Source organism: Parasteatoda tepidariorum, chromosome 5, assembly GCF_982258835.1.
Source record: "Parasteatoda tepidariorum strain Cologne lab strain chromosome 5, Ptep-v5.0, whole genome shotgun sequence".
Taxonomy (NCBI): domain Eukaryota; kingdom Metazoa; phylum Arthropoda; class Arachnida; order Araneae; family Theridiidae; genus Parasteatoda; species Parasteatoda tepidariorum.
Window position 1 is genome coordinate 88,965,332 of NC_141759.1, and position 27,826 is coordinate 88,993,157.

At 28.4% G+C, this 27,826-nt stretch overlaps 2 protein-coding genes across 4 annotated transcripts in view; one reads left to right on the forward strand and one right to left on the reverse strand.

Annotated features, from left to right (window-relative positions):
* LOC107441423 (rho GTPase-activating protein 18) overlaps nucleotides 1-14,402 on the reverse strand; it is a 276,037-nt gene extending 261,635 nt beyond the window's left edge. For 2 of the 3 annotated variants that reach the window (XM_043043811.3, XM_071186026.2), the window contains exon 1: nucleotides 14,153-14,402. The gene's annotated coding sequence lies outside the window, so the exon portion shown is untranslated. Of the gene's footprint in view, nucleotides 1-8,446; nucleotides 8,562-14,152 lie in introns of all 3 variants that reach the window. The other variant, XM_087164462.1, reaches the window with a different exon arrangement.
* A 3,484-nt stretch (nucleotides 14,403-17,886) lies between these two features.
* Nucleotides 17,887-27,726, forward strand: LOC107451437 (uncharacterized). The gene is made up of 5 exons (XM_087162878.1): nucleotides 17,887-18,068; nucleotides 18,325-18,410; nucleotides 23,690-23,768; nucleotides 25,754-25,869; nucleotides 27,414-27,726. Exons 1-5 carry the CDS (start codon nucleotides 18,026-18,028, stop codon nucleotides 27,504-27,506), a joined length of 417 nt encoding a protein of 138 aa, XP_087019004.1. The 5' UTR covers nucleotides 17,887-18,025; the 3' UTR covers nucleotides 27,507-27,726.
* The last annotated feature ends 100 nt before the right edge of the window (nucleotides 27,727-27,826 follow it).

Below are 27,826 nucleotides of genomic sequence, written 5' to 3' on the forward strand. Positions count from 1 at the left end.
ATTGATAATAATAATTGATAAAGATTTTATTGATAATTTAATTGATAATTCTTCATAATAGCAATTATGAAAAATTTAATCAAAAAAGAACAAAAGTTCTTTCAATTTATATTATGGAAAAACTGAAAATGCGCACTAATGAGAAGAAAAACCAGCTTAGCTCACTTATTGGCGTACTTCCGGGAATATTTATTGTAGTCCTTCATCATTTCTTCTTATTTTATATTGCAGCAAAAATGTCTAAGAATTTAAAAGTTTTGGAAAACACAGTTTGTTATTTGATTCACAAATATTAAATAATTATTTCACGAATTTAAATATTTTCAACTTTTTTTCTACACAAATATCTTGAAGCAGACGATAAAAAGAATCTCGATTTTCATTATTTTTTATGCATTATGTACAATACGCAAAAAATAAGCGAAATGTCTAAGAATTTAAAAGTTTTGGAAAACACAGTTTGTAATAATTACTTTACGAATTTAAATTAAATATTTTCAACTTTTTTTTCAACACATATATCTTGAAGTAGACGATAAAGAGAATCTCGATTTTCATTAATTTTTATGCATTATGTATACAATGCGCAAAATATAAACGAAATTTCTAAGAATTTAAAAGGTTTGGAAAACACAGTTTGTAATAATTACTTTACGAATTTAAATATTTTCAACTTTTTCTTTCTACACAAATATCTTAAAGCAGACGATAAAAAGAATCTGGATTTTCATTATTTTTTATGCATTTTGTACAAAATAAACGAACCACCTTAAATAATTTTTGATGTAACGATCGGATCTTTACGTTCTATAATTCAATCTTAATTGTTCCTCAAATATGCTAAATAATTAGTGCAGACGATATTTAAGTTACCAAATCAGATACAAAAACGTACTTTCTCCGAATATATATATATATATATATATATATATATATATATATATATATATATATATATATATATATATATATATATATATAATTTTTTCTTTCTTTTGGATTTGCATTTCTGACCACCCAAATATAGGGCCGCAGTCTGGGAAATATGGTCCCCATAGTTTGGTCAAAAGAGCAGACCAAAGTTTGGATCCTTAAATTTTAATTTCACTTGTTGCTTATTTCACCATATCTCCAGAACTTTTTCGGCGAACTGAAAACTTTTTGGCATCAAAAGTTCTATTCATTACCATTAATAACAAAGATATTACAGAAAGATAATTAGCACTAACCTACCATTTCTAACGAATATCCACTTTTCTTACCGCTATGAGAGCTTGTTGTCTAAGAAAAAATCTTACTACGACAATGGTATTTAAGGTAAAACATAGTTTAAAATCTGCGGTAAATGAACTCTGTTTCGTTTATGATGAGTCATTCAAAATAATGAAGGTGCTATTTTTTTTCAAAGGGGGGGGGGCGACATCCTGTACATGTCAAAATGCTCGCTTCTGTTTTAATGACAAAGAAGTCTACTACTAAGTAGCAAGTATGAAATGCAAAAGAAATGTAACAGAAGTAAATATTTTATGTATGCGGATTCATCACGAATTGGTGAACGTATAACTATTCTACTGTTGTCTGCTTCTGCGAGATACCTTTAAATATCTGGACTCACACACAATGTTTCAGACAAAATGAAAGTTGTGAATAGAAGCCCGAGTAAAAAATTCTGTACAAAACCTTTAAAAAATGCCTTCAATTTGCAGGTTTTTTAATCGCTTCCCTACCAATTTTTTTGGGGGGAAATGCAAAAAGGTAACATTTTTTTTTTTATTTTATTAATAAATACAAGGAGCTAAGCAAAACATAATACGAAAGTTTTAAATTCGAATTTAAATTTTTTTTATGTGTAAAAAACATTTAATTTAAAATTTGTTTACTATCCCGAGTTATTTCGGGCAAATGAAAAAAGATTATTAGATGTTTAATATTAGATAAAAGTTTAATATTAGATGTTTAATGTTAGATAAAAGTTTAAGATTAGATGTTAAAAGTTTAATATATGTATGATAGTTTTTAAAACAAGGAACAACACAAAGTGATGCTTTCCAAACGCCAGTGACGTTCCACGCCATTTTTTTTTTTTTCTCTTTTTTCTATTTAAATTCGGCAACCATCGTATATGCCAGAGGTCGCCAAAGTGGTCAATATAGACCCCCAGGGGTCTATTTAACATAAGCGGGGGTCAATCTGAGCCAGGGGGTCGAATGGGGGTCGATCCGAACCGGTCGATTGGTCGAAGGATTATCAGTATTTTTCAGATATGTTACAATTAGAAGTAAAAGAAGAAGACTTGGAAATATATACAGGTAATCTTCAAAAATTGAGCGACGATTTTAAACTGCGTTTTGTTGATTTGGAAAACATTTACATCCCTGATTGGATTATTGTGCCATATTTTCTGCTCAAATTGAAAATGTGGACATCAACCTGCAAGATGAGCTTGCTGAATTATTATGGGGATTTGAAGCAAAGACGCTTTTTAAAAATTTAACAATAAGCAAATTTTGGACAAATATAAATATAATGCAAAAATATGTAAGACTTTACGAAATAGTTCAGCCATTTATGATAGTATTTCCAAGTTCCTATATGGTTGAACCCGGTTTCAGTCACGTAAATTCAATCTTAACTAAGAACAGAAATAAATTAAATGTGGAGTTTCGAGGGCATTTGAGATTAAAAGTGACCAATTTTGAACCCAATATAACGAACCTTGCAAAAAAAAAAAAAAAAAAATTATTCACACCCATGTCATTGATTAAGAAGCAATAAATCCGTAGTTACTTTACTTATTATTTCTACTTACTTATAATTACTTATTATTTCATAAATATTAAGGTATTTATATTTCAACATTAATATATTTTTCATAAAACTATTGTTGCTTTAATAAATGTTCAAAATCATAAAATAAATGTACAAACACAATTTCTAATAGAGTTTTATTTTAATTAACAGAATATTACTTTTATGGGGGTCGATGGAGATTTCGAAAAATTATGTAGGGGAAGTTGATCAAAAAAGTTTGGCAACCCCTGGTATATGCAATCGCACAAAACGCGTGTACAGTCCCTCAATTCAACAGCAAAACTCCCAAACAAAACTTGGCAAGTTTCCAATCACAGCAGTTTTTTTTTTTTTTTTTTTTTTTTCTTTTTTTCTCCGGCCGAGTAAAGGCGTGTTAAAACAAAACACGCTGACAAACTCTGCTATCCCCGAGTTTTCTCGGAATAAATATTTGAATACATAAATACCAAAGTTATCTCGAGATAATCAGGGAAAACTGTAAAGAAATGCATTATAATTTTTTTTAAAGAAATCATCCTACATCTGATGCAATAAGGTTATTTAAAGATTACCTGAAGGTTTAAAGCAAGTTTTAATTAAATAATCAGCACATAAATTTATCAGCAGAATTTGTTTTATTCATGAAACCTTTATTTGGCCTGCAGTGATTTTACAGGTTTTTCCTTCAATTTTTATACAAACTTCCTTTGAATCTTTTTTTTTTTTTTTTTTTACTTTTTCTGATTTTCTGATACAATTAATTTAAATGTACCAGATTTAGAGGCGGTTTTTTTTAAAAAATTTCCTAAATCTTAAGACTTTTTCTACAGCATTTGAACAGAAATTTCAAATACATTTTACAACACTATGTTTACAAATCCATACAAACACGTATGATCACTATTTCCTAACGACTCAAATTATATTAAATTATTTATTATTATTAAAATGCTTTTAATTTTTAATGCTGAAAATATAGTTCATATAAAAAGTTATCTGTAATAAATCATAATTATTATTAATAACGTTATACAGGTGACTAAAATCTCTTAAGGCAGCAGTTCCGAATTTTTTTCGGTTATGGAACCCTAAATAATCAGCCTGCTTTCGGCGGAACAACTTTATATATGAAGTTTATTAAGGTAACCTATAAAAGACTTTTCTTTTTTAAGGCTACACGGTACCCTTTTTTAAAAAAAATTTTTAAGGCCAGTAATATTAAAAGTAATAATAGATTTTCATTTGTATTATATTATTAAACTGATTTTCAAAAAGAAAAGGAAAATCGACAAACCACAATTTAAAAAATTTAAAATTTTTTAAAAAATTCAAGATTTTTTTAAATTTTTATAACTTTTTTAATTTTCAAAATTTTTCAGTTATTTTAAATAATATAAATATCTTAGATTATTAGGAACAAAAGTTAGTATGGATTTGATGCTCTGATACTTAGTTGAATCTTAATTATTTTTATCGTTACTAAACACGTGGAAAACCCGAAAATTCTAAAAACTCCAACTTCAAATTTTTATTAAAAAAAATGTATACATCTCACACTGAAATCCATACTAACTTTTGGTCTGTATATACATAAAAGTTTCTACAAAAAATTTCAAGGCTTTATCTTTAAAGGGAAAAAAGCCTTAGGGAATCGAAAACAGTGGTATCAACAAAAAAGAAAGTCTGAGAAAATGACATTTAAAGTAAAGAGAACCATAAAACCAAAACTAAAAATGCTTGTACAGTCCTACTTTCTTAATATATTATAAACAAACTTATTGTTGGTCCAAAAACACTAATTTACTTGAATATTAATAGTATTATATTTTTTCACATTTAAAATTTATATGTAACCTGTATCGGCTAAAATACACGTAACATTGGTTTAGACAAACAAAGCAATAGGATTAAAGAAATAGTATATTTATTATTATATAAATATTCATAATTATATAAATATTCATAATTATATAAATATTCAGTCAATCAAGTATAACAAATATTCTGTTACGAATGTATTTATAAATTAAAAAATATTAGTCTTAAAAAAGACTTTTTATAAATAAAAATTTAGTAAAAACACAACTTTAGAACGCATCCATCAAACACCGAACATAAATAAACAACAATGCTTCTAGAAGTGAAAGTGAAATTTGATAACTTTTGGAGAAAGTGAAAATTAATAATCATCGAAATAAAGTAAGTCTTTTTTTGAAAAAAAAAGTTTTAAAATTAGATTTAAAAGAAAACGAAACTAACCACGCCCCCTCGCTTGTCAAATTGTGAGTCTGACACAACTCGGAAAAATCCTAATATCTCTAAAACTAATTAGATCTCAGATGCAAAATTTTTCAACTTGCTTCCCAACCACATTAGCCACCCAAAAATGCAAAAATATTTTTTTGCATATTTTTGCGAATTTTAGGGTACTGTGTAGCCTTAAATATTCAATTCGAAGAAAGACATTTTTCATAGTTTTATCATTAATAATCTTATAGTAGGTTTCATGTCCGACGCTTTTAATTTGATGCATTTGTGCTGTATCTAGTCTAGTTATAAATCTATTTTTGTGTGTTTATACATTAGCTGAAAATTATTAAAATAAGACAAATTATGCTTTACTTCGAAATGAAAACTTTAAACAAATGCTATAAACGTTGAAAATAGTTATTAGGGATACATATTACTTTATTAAAGAATTTAATTATTTTATTTTGATTTAAAAATCTTGATAAGAAATAATAAGGCAATAATGTTCTTTTCATAATTTATTCAATATATTATTAGAAATATTAATTGGAGATTAGAAAAATAATTGGAGGCTACAAAACTCATCACTGGTCATAAAAAGTACTAACTCGCGGAATCCCTTATAACTCTCCCACGGAACCCAATGGTTCCGCGGAACACCAACTGAAAACCGCTACATTAAGGTCCGAATCTGATAATCTGATATCATTCTCTTGTCTTGCTTCAAAATAATATAGTGATAATTTTTAATATTTGTATGACCACAGAAGCCAGCACTCTTTCATTTCATGTTTTTATAATAAGCATTAGAGAATTCCCTTTAACGTCAAAAGGTTTTTAAGACCTAGGTGTAGGGTTGTACATATTTTAAAATATTTATATTTTTCTTTAGATAAGGTTCTTTTTCAGAACCGCTTCCGTATTTGTACTTTTTAGAGGTTTTTGAACTAATGGACTTGATCTAGTATTTATTGACCATATCAGAATTGGCAAAAACAATAACAGAACAATATAGCAATTTATAAAATATTATTAGCATATTATCTACATTACCATTTTGACAGAGATGCCAACTGCTCCGGGTTCGACAAAATATTTTTTTTCAAAAAACGGAAAACTAGGAACTAAAATTTACAGATTATTCGATTAATTTTGCCAACTTTTTAAAAACCACTACACGCTTAACTGTAGCAAAGTGGTGTATCACATACGCCGAATATGAAAAAGAGAGTGTCATATAGTGACAACCTCACACTGTAAATGGAAAGTTAGAGAAATTATCATTTGCTGCTTTTTTACAAGGTACAGCGTTATCTAAACGCAAAAATAATATAGTTTTGATTAAAAGAAATGAAAAAAATCATTGCTTGCAAGTTTTCGTCATTGTTTGCAATTTTTTGTGGTTTTGAAAGAAATAGAAATATCAGAATACTGTGTTTCGAATTTCAGTTATAAAAAGCAGCGATAAGAAAAGAAAATCAAAGATAAGAGAAATTTATCTGTAATATTTATTAATCAGCAGCTGTTATTTACAGCGTTTATCCTCTGATAAATCAAGAGATTCCTAGTTCTTTGTGAAAAAATCTTGCATTAAAAAATCGCATCGTAAAATAAATAAATATTTTCTTAAAAACTTTTATTTCCCCTCTGAGTATTTTTGGTTTGGTTTAACAGTTAAAGTTGTTCTAGAACCACACTTAAATCCCATCGACTAAGAATATTGACGCTAATTCCGCCAAGTAGATACTAAATCGTTTCTTGTTGTAACCAATGCATATTTAATGAGAATTAAATGAAAAAAAATTATATATATATATGTATATATATATATATATATAACTTATGTTACTTATGTTAAATGATACTTATTGTTTTTCTTAACTTTCTTAGTGTTTTCTTGTATTTATTTATTTATTATATATATATATATATATATATATATATATATATATATATATATATATATATATATATATATATATATATATATATATATATATAATTTTTTTTTTTTTTTTTTTTTTTCTGAAAAATGTGTTCAAATTAGTGCTTTAGAAAGCACGATTTAAAAAATTGTGCCAAAATTTATTTGCAAATATAACTAACATAAAAGTACTTTAAATTCATTATATTTAAACAAAAAAAAAATTTAAGAGAACAAGCACGTCCTTTGGTACAAAGTTTTCTCCAGTTGGTCAAAAATCACGTCTTTCGGCACCATTTTTTTTTTTTTTTTACATCCTCTCTCTTTTTTTGCTGAAAATGATCGATGTGATCATACACAAGTGCCGTTATAGCCAACGTTCTGAGATTCATCCTTAATAAATCAATGGACAATACTAGTGCATACAAACACTACTTTACCATATTTAAAATCGGAAGGGGGGGGGAATCGATGCAGCAATCACTCTCCGCTCCATGCTCCCCAACCGTTTGGGGTACCACCAGAAACATAACGTTAAAGTGGATTCCATGGAATGAATTTTCAAAAAGTGCATTACGAAGTTTTAATTTCATTTTATATTTAAGTGGAAACATAATTAGTACAAAATTTACAAAGAAACCAGCCGAATTTCGCAACAATTAATAAAGCGTTCAATAAGCATTGCTTTATATAGCCTGATGCAGTTATACGCCAATTCCACTTTCAAAAGTTTTTAATTTATTCCGGTATTTTTTTAATGAATGAGAAAAAAAATTTTGTAATTTTTTTGTATTTATATGAGTCGCGGTGGATCAGGAGCTGGCACGATATTTAACTAGTTTATAGCAACACTGACAGTTAAAGTAGAATATTCCCTCAACAGCCTGTTGTAGGCAAGGGGGGTAATGGTGGTCATAACTCCACTATTTCGTGACCGACGGCATGATTAGGGCAATGGGACCAGCACTGAGCATAGGCTATTCTTACTTCCCTCACAAGCTGGTACCCATAGATCTAAAGCTGAGTGGATTTCAAGCTGCATTAGGGATCAAATCCCAGTTCTTCACATTTACAGTTCAGTCCCTTAACCACTGAGCCATATCGGCTTATACTGATAGTTCTTTTTGCTAAACGCATTCTATAAACTTTTTTAAATTAGTATATTTTTAAATTTCTTTATTTTAAATTTCTATATTCTAAAAATTGTATACGCTAAGCGAGTATATATAAGCTCTCATCGAAAATTGAGGTGTCGTTCTAGCTTTATAAATTCAATCGTTTTAGAATCAGTAGCAATAGAGAAATAGTACTGAGGGAGAAAAAGTTTAAAAAAAGATATATTTATAATACTTTTTAAGCAATTTTATAAAAAAGGTCTAGACAACAACTCTTTTATGACAATTTTATAGAAATATTGTTGCTCCCAAACAGCTATTGCTTTATAAATATTTCTATGAATGATTTAAAAAATGTTTCACTTACATTTATCTACAATTATCGCAAATGCGGGTTAGTTCCATCAAATGAGTCCTCCACGAAGAATACTTGTTGATGCAAGAGTCTTCTTGTCTTCTGAATAGGGTTCAAAATTAAAAGTCTGTGGAGAACAGAACATTGGGTCGGCTGTATAGCGGAGGTTATAGAATAAAATAATAAATGTATGAGCAAAATTATTTTTATGTATTCATATTTGGTACTCAGGCGTAGATAATTATTAACAATTCACTTTTTTGACAAATATATATATTTTATGGGTCACAAAATGATGTAATTGATGTCTTGGCCGATCAACAAGAATGTGAGCAGTAGAGCTTGTTAATTTCAAACAACTTAATTGCCTGAGTAGACATTAGACATTCACTTATTGTTTCGAAAATTATTATTTTTCTTAACTGCCGTTCTGTATCAAAGTAAACTCTGCTCTGTTTTTCAAAATTTACATTTAGTTACAATAACAATCCGTAATTATTAACCCATGAGAAATTTAGAATTTAAAAGGAGTTAAATTAAGATTTTTTTTAAAAAAAAAAAGAAAAAGAGACATAGTATGAGCACATTACACATTCACTTTTTGTTTAGTAATTTTTTTAACAGCATTTGGTATCAATGTAAACTCTGCTCTGTTTTTCAAAATTTACATTTAGTTACAATAACAATCCGTAATTATTAACCCATGAGAAATTTAGAATTTAAAAGGAGTTAAATTAAAAAAAAAAATTTTAAAAAGAAAAAGAGACATAGTATGAGCACATTAGACATTCACTTTTTGTTTAGTAATTTTTTTTAACAGCATTTGGCATCAATGTAAACTCAGCTCTGTTTTTCAAAATTTACAATTAGTTACAATAACAATCCGTAATTATTTACCAATGAGAAATTTAGATTATATAAGGAGTTATATTAAGATTTTTTTTAAAAAAAAGAAAAAAAGACATAACATTCACTTTTTGTTTCGTAAATCTTTTTTTCAACAGCAGTTTGGTATCAATGTAAACTCTGCTCTGTTTTTCAAAATTTTCATTTAGTTACAATAACAATCCGTAATTATTAACTCATGAGAAATTTAGATTATAAAAGGACTTACATTAAAAAATTTTTTAAAAAAAGACATAGTAAGAGCACATTAGATATTCACTTTTTGTTTCGTAAATTTTTTTTCTTTTAAGAGCCATTTGGTATCAAAGTAAACTCAGCTCTGTTTTTCAAAATTTACATTTAGTTACAATAACAATCCGTAATTATTAACTCATGAGAAATTTAGATTATAAAAGGACTTACATTAAAAAATTTTTTAAAAAAAGACATAGTAAGAGCACATTAGATATTCACTTTTTGTTTCGTAAATTTTTTTTCTTTTAAGAGCCATTTGGTATCAAAGTAAACTCAGCTCTGTTTTTCAAAATTTACATTTAGTTACAATAACAATCCGTAATTATTAACTCATGAGAAATTTAGATTATAAAAGGACTTACATTAAAAAATTTTTTAAAAAAAGACATAATAAGAGCACATTAGATATACACTTTTTGTTTCGTAAATTTTTTTTCTTTTAAGAGCCATTTGGTATCAAAGTAAACTCGGCTCTGTTTTTCAAAATTTACATTTAGTTACAATAACAATCCGTAATTATTAACCCATGAGAACTTTAGATTATAAAAGGAGTTATATTAAGATTTTTTTTTTAAATAAAAAGAAAAAGAGACAGTAAGAACACAGCTTTTCATACTTTTGTTTTTTGGATGAGGGGTACTCCTCGTGACTAAGATTGGGCTATTCCAATGCAACAGACTTACAGTTATAGGCAAAAAAAAAGGACGTAATTTGTTAAAAATCAGTAAAAAAAAATTATTCAAGTCTGACTACATTTAGCTTTCTACCTTAGACAGATTACGTGCTCATTTTAAATTAATACAAAAAAAAAATCATTAAATAATTATGATTTAGAACAGGGGTTTCCAACTTACATGAGGCCGGGGGCCGTAATTAAAACACCAGTCAAATGGCGGGCCGCAACTTTATCAAAATTTTATATAGGATTCTTTTATGTTTGAAGGAACATTAAATATTACTGTCAGACTTTTACCAAGTTGTACAAAACAAACGTATGGAATTACGAATTAAATTAAGAAGTAGATTTTTAAGCAACACACAGGATTAGTTTTGTATTTGAATAAATATTTTATTGGATGCAAAACCTGAGAAATAAATTTCTTTACACCGTTGGTATGCTAAATTTCACAGAAACGAGGAAATTAGGTTACGAAAGAAAAGTATTTTAAACCCATATAGATTTTTTATAAAAAATGTCCGCAAAAAAATGACAACTAATATACTTTAGTTCGCAGGCCACAAAAAAAAGGCTTCGCGGGCCGCCAGTTGGTAACCACTGATTTAGAAGATACTGCTGTAACAGACAAATAGAGAATACCCTTTTTTAGATGCCTTAATTTTTAAGCATTCAAATTTTATGGGAAGAAAATATGAATTTTACTTAATTCAGAGATATTACTTTCATACATTTTAACTACTGTCACAATTGAAATTTAAAAAAAAGAACTCCTATTCTTATTATAGCCACATTAGGTAAAAATACTTTTTCAATTCATTATTTCCTCCGATGCTCGGTAATTTATTACACTGGGGAACAAATTTTAGTTGCCTTTATACAAATACTTGATTTTGTTTGATCTGTGTGTAAGGATTTTAAATCTGAAATTAGTTTTACGAATAAAGCTAGTTTTATTTTTCTAAAATTGGCATATTTAGTCTATTTTTTGTCTAAATGTTGAAGTTTAAACACGTTATATATAACAGGGATTCGATTAAATGTTGCGATAAACTTCTAGTGGAGTTAAAGTTGTATAGGAACTCTTGCCCGGAAATGTCAACTTTCGCGGCTAGGGGCGCTCTCCTATTAAGACCTATTCAAAAGCACACGAAGAAATAGTTCATAATAGTTCGTCGAAACATTTATGAGATCCCTTGTTTAATATAACGTTTTAAATCTAACACATTTCAACAAAAAAATTAGACTTAAAAAAAAGTAACTGGGTGAGAGTAATCGGTTGCAGATTTGAAATCAGTGGTATACGAAAGTATCTAAAACTGTTAAAAAAATCTAGAGCAAAAAAAAAAAAAACATCTCAGTATTATAAGTGTTATTTAAAATCTGTAGTATAGCTCTCAGATATTTTCATAAAAATATAAATGCTTAAAATATTAACATAGGCAAATAGCTTCCTTTTTTTTTTTTTTTTTTTTTTTTTTTGCTATAACCATTAATTTGTAGTGATTACAAACAATTTTTCCCGATAAAGAGATAGAAATGCATAGCTGCCAACATGCGTAGGGAAAAATCCAGTGGATTTTACGAAATAATGATGTTTGTTGCAAAATGTACTAAATATTTTGTAAATAGGGAATTTTTATTTTTATCAAAATCGAAAAACTGCAATATTTTCCAGTTATGATTGACATTGAATATAGTACTTGAAATGTTAGCAGGGGTCTGTCTAGGTTTTTCTGAAAGGTGAAAATTTTGACATAATTTGTGAAAATTTTGACATAATTTGTGAAAAATTAAAAATTATATTAAAAAGCCAACACAAAAACATGGTAAAAATATAGATTTATCGTTTCTTAAGGGATACAAAAATAAAATTTTAAGAAAAAGTATTTTGTGAAACTACCGTTTTTCCAAAGTTGAATTTGTGAAACTACCGTTTTACCTAAAATTGAATTTGTGAAGGTACCGCTAAACGGTAGTAAATTCGGCCTGGACAGATCCCTGGTTAGGTATTATATTTACTCATAATTTCAATAGTAATGGGTATTTAATTCATCAAAGATAGTTAAAAGATTCTTTAATTAATTTAAAAAGGGAATTCTACGTAAAAAAATAAACTAAACATTTTACAACAAAAAAAGTTTTAAACTGATTTCAATAAATGAGGCTCGCTTTATTATGTATTATGTACTATAATAATAATTTTTGGAAACTTACTGAATTTTAGGGAATATTCTAAAATGTACAAAAACCAGGAGAATTTTTAATCAAACCAGCAGACCAGGAGAAACTGGCAAAATCCAGTAGAGTTGGCAGCTATGGAAATGATATCATTTTTCGAAGTAATCGAAAATATATAAGTAGCTCCTTGCAGTTATTATTAGTTTTTGTTACTAGTTTTCATCAGCAGTTAACTAAATTCATATTTTTATTTTATTTTAATATCTATTATTTTTTGAGAAAACACAAATCAATGAAATAAAACTGGTAACATTGGTTTTTCTAATCAAATCGAAATCGAAAGCAATGAACCGAATGCAACAAAGCCAAATGCAGGGTGAACAAAAACCTACCATATTACATTTATTGAGTATAAAAATTAACAGTGTTATAAACTATATTTGACTTGAAACTAAATGAAAGAATGAGAAAATAATCGAATAAGAGGCACATCGGGGTCGTGGAACAGGTGTTACCTAAGTAAACTCCCGTAACAGAGAATCAAATCGGTTTATGCTCCACTTGATCAGTTGATATTACAGTTTCCTAAAATCTAATAAATTTTATAGAGAATTATTTGATTTCTTTCGTTTTTTTTTAAAAAAAAAAGTGTGGTTTATCGAAAATTACAACAAGATTTTAACTGGCAAAAAGAGTAGTTAATTTTGTCAGCAGATACGAGCACATAACATTGAACATTCCAGTTAGATGTTAAGAATTCTTAATTTAGAAAAACTAAACTAAACAACATTTAACTAACGCTTAGTTGTTGTTTTTTTTAATTTAGAAGAAAAAAAAGAAAGAAAAAAACATGTTTTGATTATATGGCTATAATTAAAGAATCCATGTATTTGCAACAAATTTTAAAACGCTCTTTTAATAATTTGAAAGACGCGAGCTATTTTTAATTAAAACTGTAAACATGTTAATCAAAAAAAGGAAACACACGAGAAAGTGCGTATTTCTTTTCATATACTTATTAGCTATCCATCAATTATTTATTATAAACATGCCAAATTCTTTAAGATATCTATTTATTTATTTCTACTTTATTACCTTTTGAATAAATGAAAGAGACATTTGGAAAAAGTATTTTGAATTTCTGATGTAAAAATTAAACTACCTGAACAGTTAAATTGTACTTAAATTCAAAATTAAATAGCTAGATCTTTAGTCTATAATATCACACAGATGGGAGGTTTTGTTGAAAAGAATATTTATGAATTTAGTAAAAACGTAGCTTATGGAATAAAATAGAAATTATTTTCTTCTACATGAGAATTGGCTAATTTTGCTTGTAAAATATTAAAACGTAACGAAATTAATTGGTATAATTCAAATAAGAAAAAAATACAAAGAAATTACATTCTTAGAAATAATCTTTACATAGAATTCAAACAAAAAGAATTTGATCTTTGAAAATTTTTAAGAATTAGATTTTCCAAACAAAATGAAAAACAGATGTAAACATGCTAAGAGATTTAAAATAAAAATTTAACTTTTTCCGTTACAACAGTCTTCGATAAAGCTGAGATCAAAATGTGACACACTGGGGAACGAAAAGAAAAAGCCGGTGTTGCAAAACTCAGCGGCGACCTTGACAGATTAACTTTTGACAGATTAAAAATAATCAAAGAAAAACAAAAGAATTCTGGTTTTTTGAAATTAAATCGAAGACTCACCTCTCTTAATAAATAACATCCTTCACATCTGTATAATCCATAACAAAGAATTTGGCATTTAAGTTGAGTTCAAGACGTTGTTGACTAAATATCCACAAATAATCGTGAGTTGACACTGTAATAACAACGTGCTCGCTTTTTGCACTCAGGTATGTTTACCTAATGTCGTTTCGCTAGACATGCCAGATAGAGAAGTGTATCGGAGGAGGCGTTCCCCCATCCACTTTCGACTTCGTTGACTTCGAATCTCAGGTACGTGTGAAATTTGGTATCGCCATCTAGTTAAGGAATAAAGAACTAAAAAAAGACGGTGCAATTAATTTCTACCTTTTTATTACTTTTCATGTACTACAAAATAAATCAAAATAAAATAAAAATAAAAAATCAGGAAGAAATCGAATTTTAAAAAAGTCGTATATTTTAAATACGATTTCTCAGGAACTATTCAACCAATTTTTCTCAAATTTTAAATTTTGCCTTGTAAAATTAAATACTTTAAAATGACGTAAAAGTTGCATACAAAAAGTTTTTCGACTATTATTAAATAAAATAATAAAAAAATGAATCTTAACTAAAATTTATTTTTTGTATGGAATTCTCTTTGAATAAACGAGTCTTAGACTTGTAATGACAACAATTTAAAAAGTTTTCGACTATCATTAAATAAAATAATAAAAAAAATGAATCTTAACTAAAATTTATTTTTTGCATGAACGAGTCTTAGACTTGTGTACAAACATTTTTCAATTCGTTTTAAAAGTTCTCGATATTTGGCGAAATGCGCAAAAAATAAAGTTAACATTACATTAGGATCTAACATTACATTAAGGAGAGCGATCCGAACTTAGGATCGCTCTCCTGACGAAACTATGGGGACCACATTTCCCAGATTGCGGCTACACGCAATAATTTGGGGGACAGAAATCCGAATCCGTTGGAGAAAAAAAAAGGTATGCTTTACTCAGAGAAAGTACGTTTTTGTGTCTGATTTCGTAACTTAAAATCTCGTCTGCTCTAATTAATTAGCATATTGGCGATCATCCCCTTGTAATTCATTGAGATTGAGTCCTAGAATGTGACGATCCGATCATTAGATCAAAAGTTATTTAGGGTAATCCGTTTTTTTTTTTTTTCTTTCTTTTGCGCACTTTTTTTTGGTGCGTATCTAATATCATAAGATTTGAAAGAAATGTGTTTAATAAAATGACAGGATAATAAGTGATAGTACGAGAGAAGAAAAAATAAGGTGAAAGAAAAGAAAGAAAAAGAAGAAAATGGAAGGAACGAAAAGGGATCTAGCTATCAATGAAATAATAAATAAGAAAGTAAAATTATTGCTAGTACTGAGGCAGCAGATCAAAAGCAATTAATAGGAAATTAATTATTATTTTAAGCTTAGAAATTTCATCCTTACTCGCCAACCCCAATAATTTCTTTTATTTTTAGCATCGTGGCGATAAACAGATTTATAAATAAATATCAAAAATTATTCCATTAAAAGATCCCAAAATGATTCATTTAACACAAATTTACCCACTTCTTTAAGAATAAAAATTAAAACTAACAATAACACTTATTTATTCACTTAACTTCATCTACATAATAGTTTTTCTTCGCTCGTATTTATTTTTTTGATTACTATGAAAACTTATTACGCGGTTTTTCCAATTGTAAGTTTTTATCCTGAAACAAATATTTTAATTAACTTATATTTTCCTTCAGTTCCAGATATTGTTGATCAGTTGTTGTCCCTCTTCACTTGAAAGTAGTTGGTTCAAAAGTATCAGATAATTGCTGATCGTAGTTAGTAACAGTTTAAAACGAAATGCCACAGTTTATTGGATTTTAGGAAAAAAACTCTTAGTAAAGTTTTTGATTGCATTAAAAGAAATACATTTAATTCTCATTAATTTATATACCTTAAACAAAATTTAAAATAGTTAATAAATTTAATTATGCAAAACAAACCTGCACTTGGAGAATAATTTTATATCTGTTTTTGGTGATTTAAAAAATGATGATTACTCTCAAATACACTTAAAATATTATCATCCTACATATCATAAATTTTCACTAGGTTGCATGTATTTCCACTAGATATACTTTCTTTTTAAATGTAATAAAATTCAGCATTTTGAAATCAAATTGTTCAGAAAACCAGGATTTAATATTTAATTAATATAAATAATATGAAATAAAGCAAACTTATGTGCAATGGAAACTACATTAATTATGTACTACATATGCCTTTAATGCATTTTATAAAATCAAACGATAAATCATAGGGGGAAATTTTTTGTTTCGTATCGCTGTTTTCAAATCTGCAATTGGTTTCATGATTTTAGACTCTTTGGAAAACGATCAAAATCATAAACGTAATAATAGCAAAGTAAAAAAAAAAGCATCTATCTATTTATATTATATAAAACGCTAATACGTACGTATGTATGTATGTATGTATCAATAAAACCGATGATATTTCTTTTCTCGCGCTGGCAACAGTTTTCATTTTTAATTGATTGGATTCGGCGCGCAAGAGTACGTAGTGAGCAACCAGATAACAATAACCAGAGTGAGCATTATCAGGTTGTTCAATTCAGATTCATGCACTAAAAACATGACAATATTTAATTTAAACTCAATTAGGAATTAATTAATTAATTGAAGTGAGAATGCTTTAAAAGGCCGCTGTTGAATTGATATTTTTCTACTGGGAGCTACCTTAACGTCTAAAAAACGTTTAAGTGTTTGTATTGAATGCATTGAATTGTTTTATATTTCGCGTTTATTTATGCATTGAATTTTCACGCTTTAAAATGCAGAATATTAGTGAAGCAATATTTGATAATTTATTTTGCTAATATGTTTCTTATTTAGCTAATGTTTTGATTTTTTCACCGTGTACAATCTAAATAGCTAATATACTTTTTTAAAAGCCAATAAGAACATTGGTAGAATTCATCTACATAAGTACAATACTATGTCTTTGATGATAAAATACTATGTCTTTGATGATAATATATTATGTCTTTGTGCTAGAACATTGTGCTCATTGGCGAGCGAGAGCAGCGAGCCATGGTTCACGGCGTGAACCACATAGGATTGCGTAACAATTCTCGGGGGTTGGCGAGCGTTAGCGAGCAGGGGGCGGAGCCTCACAGGTAAATAAATACCTTTAAATTCGGGATATAAAAATATTTTACCGGAAAACGATACTTTTATGACTTTTATTAGTTTTATGCTGATGACAGCCAAAATAATATGGAAATTATTAAGGAAAAACTGGATCCTACCACATGATTTTCCGGCCAATAAAAATATACCAACTATCGAAAGCTCCGACACTTAGATTTTCTTTTATTTAGATTTTCTTATATTTTCGTATATAGTTAGATCCTGTTTTCTTTCATATATTGTAAAGTGCCGCAGTTGCCAAGAAATAATTGAAGTAACGGAAAATTGATCAATAACGGGCTCATAGAAGCTTTCTATTTACATATTCCATCATGGCGATAGATTTGAAAGAAAGAAGCCGTTCTTCATTGATACCAGATGTATGATATTATCTGATGCACCATTTTCTTTTATCTATTGTAAAACGCTGCAGTTACCGAGAAGTACAGGGAAATGGACCCGGATCAAGGATTTGGACATGTCCAGAAAGTATTAGAAATGTTCATTTTGACAAAGAGGACATCTGGAAAAAAAATGACAGCTTTCCATATGGTTTAAGTTGGGTTTATTGATATATTTTGTTTTAATAACTTTAACCCCATTGGTCAGGCAAGTTTCAATTCTTAAGGAAAGTTGACTTTGCTTCAGTTTGAAGCTTTTTTAGAGTGACGATACTATCCCTTGAACAGAATAATCATAATGGAATTCTTTGGTAAACAGTTACAATTTCGCAAAGTTACTAGTAAGTTTATATTTTAATTATATCTTCTTGTAATCTATCCTTCTGTATTACTTCGTTTTAGTACCTTGGATATTTGGAATTCTTCCTAATTTTGAGATTTAATTGGTATATATTTTCCCATTAGCTTTTCCTCGAAGCTGAAAAAAATATTGGAAACCGCTGGTCTTGATGCAATAATATTTCTTAGTTTAAATTTTCAATGCATTTTTATTATTTTAATGTCTTAAATTTATCTAAAATTTATTTGTACTTTCAGATTTGATGAAAAAAGGGAATAAAAATGACAATGCAAAACTTGATAAAGGTGACGCAGTGAAAGGAAATAATAATAGCGCAGCACAGGTAAATTCACTTTATTAATAAAAATTAATTTTTTTTAATTGTTTCTTTTTTTACTTTTTTATCATTCATTTTTTTAAATACAGTGGTATAAGCAATAATTCCTTTATTTCATATTACTCATTTTTAATTTTTTTTCCCGGACAATTCCAATATTCTTAATTTTATTTATGTTAGAAGAAGGAGTTAAAGATCCTTGTTACTCTATTTTCTATCATCTCTTTACCTCGATTTATTACTACAGTCTATGCTTTTTATTACGACCCTATTACCGAGATTCATTCATTAAAATGACACATACATTAAGTCCCATTTCCTATTCATTCCATAGATGCTATTTATTTTAACACCCATCGCCACTGTTTAATCCAATATAAGGCCAAAATTTAGTTTCATTCTTTAATTTACTTTATTGAAAATCTCTACTTAAATAAGTATTCAACATTTTTACTCTTTCATAATAAAATGTTCCTATTGACAATGGGATAGTATTAAAAGAAAATCTCACAATTTTACAAAAAAAAAAGAAAATAAATAAAAAAAATTGTACCGCTGGTAATTACAATAAAATCTTTAATGCAGGGAAACTTAAAAATGACACGAAATTCCGACCCCTTGCTCATTTTTTCACGAGTGATAAATAAATTCTATGCTGAATAATAAATTCTAATATTTTTCTAAATTCTAAATTTTACTATTTCAATTAATAAAACTAATTAGCCCATTATAGTGCCAAACTTCCAATTTCAACACTGCGAGCGCTTGGCGTTGCAATCGTTTTCCCAATCCTACTTCCTGATAAAATTAATGGCGCTGCAACCGCAAATTAATAATTAATTTTTGCATCTATTTCATAAATATTCAAATTCATTGAACTTTTTAATATTTTTTTTTATTTTCATTTAAATTTTTTTTTTAATTTTTAAATCATGATTATAAATAAAGAGCTTAGTGAATAAACCAAGTGAGTGATATTTTTATAGTGGCTGTAATCTGAATAAGAAGAAAAAAGAAGGAATTTCATTTTTAGATTTATCATAAGGAGGATCAAGTAATTCTCTGCCGTATTTTATTTACCACCACCTAATTTGAAATAAAAATTACGCATGCATGCTTGAAACTATTGTAAACTAGATACGTTAAAATTAAAAAGAAAGCAAAAATAATATTGTTATATTAAACATACCCATATTTATGTGAACACTTTATGTTATTTCCCCTGATTAATAAATGCTTCCGAAAATGTCACTTATCTACTTCTTCCACTAAACTCTTCTCATAATTCATGATGTATAAAATTATTATGGAAAGGTAAAAGAATCTACCAGTTTTCTAAAGGACTTAAGCAATCACATGACTATGACTATTCCCTTTGAATGATTAAATATTAACATAACTTCATGGATTATTTTCCTAGTTCATGGTTAAAGAATAAAAGATATATTATAACATAAAAACTTTTTTTTATCAATTATGATATCGTACATTGCACCAACATGCGAAAATCGTTATAAAGTTCCAATTGCATTTATTAGGTTTAAAAAATGCATTCACAATCATTGTAAAAATTCTGTTCAAAAAGTACAATAAATTAATCAATCATTTACCTTTCTATAATTTTTTTTTTTTTTTTTTTTTTACTTTTTTGTGAAATGTTAGTCCCTTTATGTGGTTAATTTCCAAGTTAAAACATGTGGCCTTCACACATATCTAGCTACGACTTATATGCATCTAGATATATAATATTTAGCTAAAATCGCTGACAGTGACCAAATAATTATTTGAAACGAATTTATAATCTTTAATGTATTACTTTATATGGTACTTGTAATTAATATAAAAAGTTATATTATGATCAATTATTCTGTTTGTTACTAAAGAATAATATTATTTTCTTCAAATTAGTCGAATAATTTTTCAATTACGAGTAAATATTTATGGTGATTTTATTTCTGTGTACTCTTAATACAAACTACGCTCTTTAGTACAAACCCCCATTATAGCGACTCTTCCATTAGAACGACTGATACACGAAGTCCCGTTTGCTTGTTAAATGCAATGCCATTTTAACATCCAGTAGAATGACCGAACTAATCCGTACTTTATTATCCGTTCATAACGACCGAAATTTGTTTCTTTTTTTTTCTTTTTTTCAGTTCTAGAATATCACTTCAAATATCATGCTAAAAAGTTTTTAACTATCTAATTGAAAATTTTTTTCATTGACAATGAATAGCAAAAGTCCCCAGGAAATTATTCAAACAACTATTTCTTTTCATGTTACCGCTCAATACAGGCCAGACATCTTGATATTTTGATGAATGACAAAAAGAATGATAGGACCACCAACTCTTATCCGAGATGGTCCTTGGCATTATCTATGGTCAAAATGATAGTGAAATATCGTTTTCTTTCATTATTGAGAATAAGAAGTGTTGAATCCTAGACAGGGAATTGGAGTCTCTTGTATGCATCCATAACCTTTGCAAATTTCTTTTTAAATGTTATGATTCCTATTTTTCTAGTCCGAAAACAATCCTCACTCTTTTCGTGAACCGTTATAATAGGCAGTTTATTTTGGAGATTGTGCACTATTCGCTTTTTCTTACTTGTATTTTTGGATAAACTTCACAGTTCTCTAAGCATATGTTATTTAGCAAAATCGAGTGCTCGCAAGCAGCATAACGGCTGTACTTAGAACAGACTTTAAAAATTTTGAAGTAAGAGGATTGATTAGATAGGTATTGGATTTTGTCAAAATATGTCTAGTATATATGATTAAATATTTTATTGAGAATAAGAAGTGTTGAATCCTAGACAGGGAATTGGAGTCTCTTGTATGCATCCATAACCTTTGCAAATTTCTTTTTAAATGTTATGATTCCTATTTTTCTAGTCCGAAAACAATCCTCACTCTTTTCGTGAACCGTTATAATAGGCAGTTTATTTTGGAGATTGTGCACTATTCGCTTTTTCTTACTTGTATTTTTGGATAAACTTCACAGTTCTCTAAGCATATGTTATTTAGCAAAATCGAGTGCTCGCAAGCAGCATAACGGCTGTACTTAGAACAGACTTTAAAAATTTTGAAGTAAGAGGATTGATTAGATAGGTATTGGATTTTGTCAAAATATGTCTAGTATATATGATTAAATATTTTATTGAGAATAAGAAGTGTTGAATCCTAGACAGGGAATTGGAGTCTCTTGTATGCATCCATAACCTTTGCAAATTTCTTTTTAAATGTTATGATTCCTATTTTTCTAGTCCGAAAACAATCCTCACTCTTTTCGTGAACCGTTATAATAGGCAGTTTATTTTGGAGATTGTGCACTATTCGCTTTTTCTTACTTGTATTTTTGGATAAACTTCACAGTTCTCTAAGCATATGTTATTTAGCAAAATCGAGTGCTCGCAAGCAGCATAACGGCTGTACTTAGAACAGACTTTAAAAATTTTGAAGTAAGAGGATTGATTAGATAGGTATTGGATTTTGTCAAAATATGTCTAGTATATATGATTAAATATTTTATTGAGAATAAGAAGTGTTGAATCCTAGACAGGGAATTGGAGTCTCTTGTATGCATCCATAACCTTTGCAAATTTCTTTTTAAATGTTATGATTCCTATTTTTCTAGTCCGAAAACAATCCTCACTCTTTTCGTGAACCGTTATAATAGGCAGTTTATTTTGGAGATTGTGCACTATTCGCTTTTTCTTACTTGTATTTTTGGATAAACTTCACAGTTCTCTAAGCATATGTTATTTAGCAAAATCGAGTGCTCGCAAGCAGCATAACGGCTGTACTTAGAACAGACTTTAAAAATTTTGAAGTAAGAGGATTGATTAGATAGGTATTGGATTTTGTCAAAATATGTCTAGTATATATGATTAAATATTTTATTGAGAATAAGAAGTGTTGAATCCTAGACAGGGAATTGGAGTCTCTTGTATGCATCCATAACCTTTGCAAATTTCTTTTTAAATGTTATGATTCCTATTTTTCTAGTCCGAAAACAATCCTCACTCTTTTCGTGAACCGTTATAATAGGCAGTTTATTTTGGAGATTGTGCACTATTCGCTTTTTCTTACTTGTATTTTTGGATAAACTTCACAGTTCTCTAAGCATATGTTATTTAGCAAAATCGAGTGCTCGCAAGCAGCATAACGGCTGTACTTAGAACAGACTTTAAAAATTTTGAAGTAAGAGGATTGATTAGATAGGTATTGGATTTTGTCAAAATATGTCTAGTATATATGATTAAATATTTTATTGAGAATAAGAAGTGTTGAATCCTAGACAGGGAATTGGAGTCTCTTGTATGCATCCATAACCTTTGCAAATTTCTTTTTAAATGTTATGATTCCTATTTTTCTAGTCCGAAAACAATCCTCACTCTTTTCGTGAACCGTTATAATAGGCAGTTTATTTTGGAGATTGTGCACTATTCGCTTTTTCTTACTTGTATTTTTGGATAAACTTCACAGTTCTCTAAGCATATGTTATTTAGCAAAATCGAGTGCTCGCAAGCAGCATAACGGCTGTACTTAGAACAGACTTTAAAAATTTTGAAGTAAGAAGATTGATTAGATAGGTATTGGATTTTGTCAAAATATGTCTAGTATATATGATTAAATATTTTATTTTATAAACGTCGTTAAACAGCCGACCCCATTTCGAGTTTACGACTACCAATGTCAATCGCGTAGCCTTGCAATTTCGTAATTTACCAGGAGACAAGGGAACTCCTGGATCAAGTATTTAAAGAAATTTGCCTTCGTAGAGGACTTTTTGATTGAACTAACTCGCATTTGAGTTACATGGAGAAGAAAACCAAAAACGGTTAGCCTGTCGGCAAGGAGTCTCCGCTTACCACTGAGGATATTTTATGCCAGCACTGTGGTTGGTGCGAGCTGGCTCTATCCCACTAGCCACCACAGCTCTATGAGTAAATATTTGCTATATTGAGTACTCTCGTTAAAGCGACCTTAAGTTTTTACGACCGTATTTCTTTGGACTACAGAGGCCATTATCTTGAGCATCAACAATACAACGAGCCATGGTTTATCGTATACGAGTTATTATTTAAATTTTTAATTCAATTTTGTCATAAGAAACTCTTTTATCAACATGTTATTTCTCAAAAACTGTTATTGTTTACAGTAATATTGTTTACTGATTCCAAACAGTTAACAACTTTCAAACTGCATCTTTCCGCATTTTATTATAATTAAATTTTTCATTCATCGTTAAAAAAAATTTATTTTTCTTCTATTTCAGTTTGAATCAGAATTGAAAGAAAGCGGTAATTTATTAGAAGAAATTCAACAACTGAACTGGATGAAACATCAACACAAACGTAATTATTATCTTCGTAACCTCTCGGAAATTTTAATATTTAAAAATTAATTAAGGAAATATAATTTAAATTATCAATTAAAATATGCTATTGAGAAAAATAGTAAGTGATAAACGCAAATTTTGGATTTCTTAAATAAAATTTAAAAAAAAAAAAAAGAAGTGAATTTTATGAATGTTTAAATTATGGTTATGTGGTTAAGGAATCTTGATTTAAGATCAATGTTATGAATTCAACATTTATTGCATGAAAACTATCTATATATTCTCTATTTAATCTATTTTAAACTAAAAATTATTATCAATATAAAATGTTTAACGGTGACAAATGACAATTATTATTTTAAGTAAAAATATCCATTAATACTTCATGCCAAATTTTTAAATTTGAATGTAACATTTTCTTTTTTTCTTTTTGGATTTTACATATCATATAAGGAACTTAGTAGAAGAATCAGATAAGAGGTATTTATTTTATTTAGAGAATATAACCTAAGGTGGTTTCATCAATTTGAGTATGGTAAATGTAATAGAATTTCTCTCTTTCACTTTAGTTTTAGCCTAACTAATCTACATTAGTTTCGAGTATGCTCTCATGACTTTAATTTCAAATGAGGTAGTGGTAAATAAAATAAGGCAAAGAATTATTAGTCCCGACATCTTATAAATTTATAATAAAATAGTTCAGATACAACTTTTTTCTTCCCCGATTGTAGCCACTCTGAACATATCACTTATCTGGTTTATCCACTACGCTCTTCATATATCATCATGATTTAAATCAGTGATTCCCAAAGTGGTCTATATCGACCCCCAGGGGTCGATGACAACCTGCAAGGGGTCCATGTCAAGTTAAAAAGTAAATTGGGGGTCCATGAAATGAAAATGGGGGTCAACAATAGTGGATCTCATATAAGCAGGTCATGACTTTAATTATGACATTTCATGAATGGAATAATCAACATACACCGATAGTACCTATTTACTTACATTATACTACCTTATAATATAAAGACATATATCTATCTACATTCTACAAAAGTAGCTATGAAGTAAAATTTTTATTAAAATTTAAGTTATTAGGATTATTTTCTGATATATGAAATTGAATTATTATAAACTAGCAGTTGCCTGCAGCTCCGCCAGAGTACGTGTTTATTTTCTCTGCGTGTAAGGTTTTATTTTGTAACAAAATTTTTCCGCGATAAATTAGTTTGAATTTTATTAATAAACGTATAAAATTGACATGCGTTTTTTTCTTAAGTTTTTCACGCTACACTTCCCTACAGTTAGAAATTCAAATCTTTCACAGTGAGTAGCACTATATCATCTGTCAAATATACATTTGAAATTGATGTATTTACAAAAAATTAATATCAGGTAAATAGGGGTCTATCCAAAACCGAAAAACATGGCAAGGGGTTTACGAGAGAAAAAAGTTCGGGTACCTCTGATTTAAATGAAAAAATAAAAAGATAAATTAATTTGAGTGTTCATAACATGCATGCAAGCGTTAGATGATGCTCTGCGTTTGCAGCTCCAATTTTTTCAATTAGATCAGGAAGAAGAATTGGGGAAACGTTTGCAGCGTCAATTGCTTGCAGTGTGAAAATTGGAAGTTTGGCCCTATGAAGGGCCTTCAAGTTTTATTAATTGTTTATTTAGTTTTATTATTGTTTATACTTTTAGTTCTATTATTCTCTATATATTTAGCTTTATTGTTTAAACTTTTTGTTTTATTTCTTCATATGATAATCGTTAAGTGAGAAGAATAAATAGTAAAGTTTTGTCATAAGTTTCACTTAGGCAACGAATCTTTATACAATTATCGTCTTCTTGTACATTCTCGTTGGGAAATGGGAAGTGCTGACTGTTCGGCCATTTGTTGAAGAATATATTGATAAATATATTTCTCTTATTTTATATTACTTTACATATTTAATTATATTTTAATATTTATTAATTAATTAATTCTTTTTTTTTCAGCCACAAATTTGCACTGTTCGGTTTGTTTTCTTGACATTGCAACTAGAGAAACCTTTTCCCAAATCGAATGTGGACATGCATTTCATTATTGGTGCATTAAAACGTGGTTGAATCAAGTAGGTATTTATAGAATGTTATAAACATATATTTTTTTAATCATATAGATTTGTCCTATTTCCCCATTTTCTAAAACGGGAAATTCAAAATACGACATGGAATAAGAACTTTCAAATGTTATATATCAATTTACAAATCTTACGACGGACTCGGATTTTTTAGCCCTGAAAACAGAAGACAGAGATACACTCCATCTCAAAATCTTAAGTTCGAGCAAAACATTTTGATTTTTAAAGGTAACAATAGAATGTTTATAGATAGACATTTTCATGTGATGTGATTTAAAAAAAAGGAAAGAAATAATTTACAGAAAAATGTTTATTTTATCATGAGTTAGATAAATAAAATATTTAAAAAAAATAAATGGGCTGTTCTTAAAGTTTCAGCCCAAGGGCTAAAATAACACCATTCATCCATCTTAAAATAATTTGACTTGGAAACTAAGACGAAATTTATATAAATAGAATTCTTTTTATTCATTTAATTAGGTACTGATGTGCTTCTGAGGATTCATGTTTTCTCAATAGACTCTAGGAGTTCTCAAACAGTGTTAAATCAATACCATTTCTAAATACTTGGCGAGCTAAAACGCCCAAAGCGTTTGCAATTAAATAATTAGGTCTGGGATCAGAGTAAGCCAATAAATGAACATTTTGTTGAGAATATTAACTTTTTTCGAACGTGAAGTATGTATCGAAGCATTATCTTGATGAAATATACAATCAATCCCTGCCAGAAGGCCTTGAAAAGAAAGCATATTTCCCCTCAGTGTATCTTGATGTGTTTCAGATGTTAGTCTTCCCGTAATTAAATGCTCGGATGCCTGCTCATGAAATCCAAATGCTCCCCGAACCATTAGAGATTTGATTCTTGAATAAACTTCTTAGCTCTTTTCGAAAGTCAAGCCCATATGAGTTGAAGCCATTTGCATACCTGCCAACTTTCACTCTTTCCGACAATGGAATTTCAGAGTGGTTGTAAAACAATAAACGAAAGTCAATCTGACTCAAAAATATATTTATACTTTGATCCCGTTGAAATTCGCTTGCGTTAAGATTATTATGCTTTCATACATTTGTTGCAATTATTTATATGTAGTGGTGGTCAAACTCATTTATAATTATCATTATAATTCAAAAAGTTAATTGGAATAAACTGAGTATTGCTACCACTTTAAATATGAAAATAAAATCTTCCGGAAAATCCGGAAGAGTTGGCAGGTATGCATTAGCACCGTCTAAGTTTCAATTTTTATCCAATCAAAATATGAAATCGATTTAAACAAATTTTAGGATTAAATGATTAAAATAATAAGTCAAAACGGAAATGCAGCTAAAACCAAATTTGTCTTATGTAAACAAATTAAATAAAAAAAGATACCAAAAACAAGCGAAGCGAAAATTTAAAGATATGTATGTTAGCAAAAACAGCACTTCAGCAATGTACACGCAGTGTTAGCAGGCAATATGTCTCCAGATGAAGTGCTGTTTTTACTAACGTACATAATATTTATTTGACTAAACATTTATTTTTTTCTTTTCAGCATTCTACATGTCCAGTCTGCAGAAAGGCAGTAAAAATGCTATGCATATACTCAAAAGTGATTAAAGATTACTTAAAATTAACTTACTGTTAATCATTTTCCACTTACTCTTCATTCATGTTATTTACGCAGAAAGAGAAAGAATTATTTATTTTCAGTACTGTTATATTGCGAACATTATCGTGTGATGTATTTTGCTCAATTTTGAAAAATATAAGAAAAAAAATTGTTTTAATTTCTTTGCACAAAGAAAAGAACACCACCTGTAATTTTGTAAATATATATTGAATAACATTAAACGCTATTGTTATTTTATTTTATTTCATATTAATCAAAACACATTTTTCATTCCACTGATAAAAGCTCCCAGCGTATCTTAATTAGAAAGAGTAATTAGTCATATTTAAATAACA

What these genes read in the sequence shown, in the direction of transcription:
- LOC107451437 (XM_087162878.1), top strand. Translation starts at nt 18,026, where the DNA reads ATGGAATTCTTTGGTAAACAGTTACAATTTCGCAAAGTTACTA. An exon ending in ATAATAATAGCGCAGCACAG is followed by an intron (nt 18,411 to 23,689) that starts GTAAATTCACTT and finishes CTTCTATTTCAG; the next exon opens with TTTGAATCAGAATTGAAAGA. An exon ending in TTAAAACGTGGTTGAATCAA is followed by an intron (nt 25,870 to 27,413) that starts GTAGGTATTTAT and finishes TTTTCTTTTCAG; the next exon opens with CATTCTACATGTCCAGTCTG.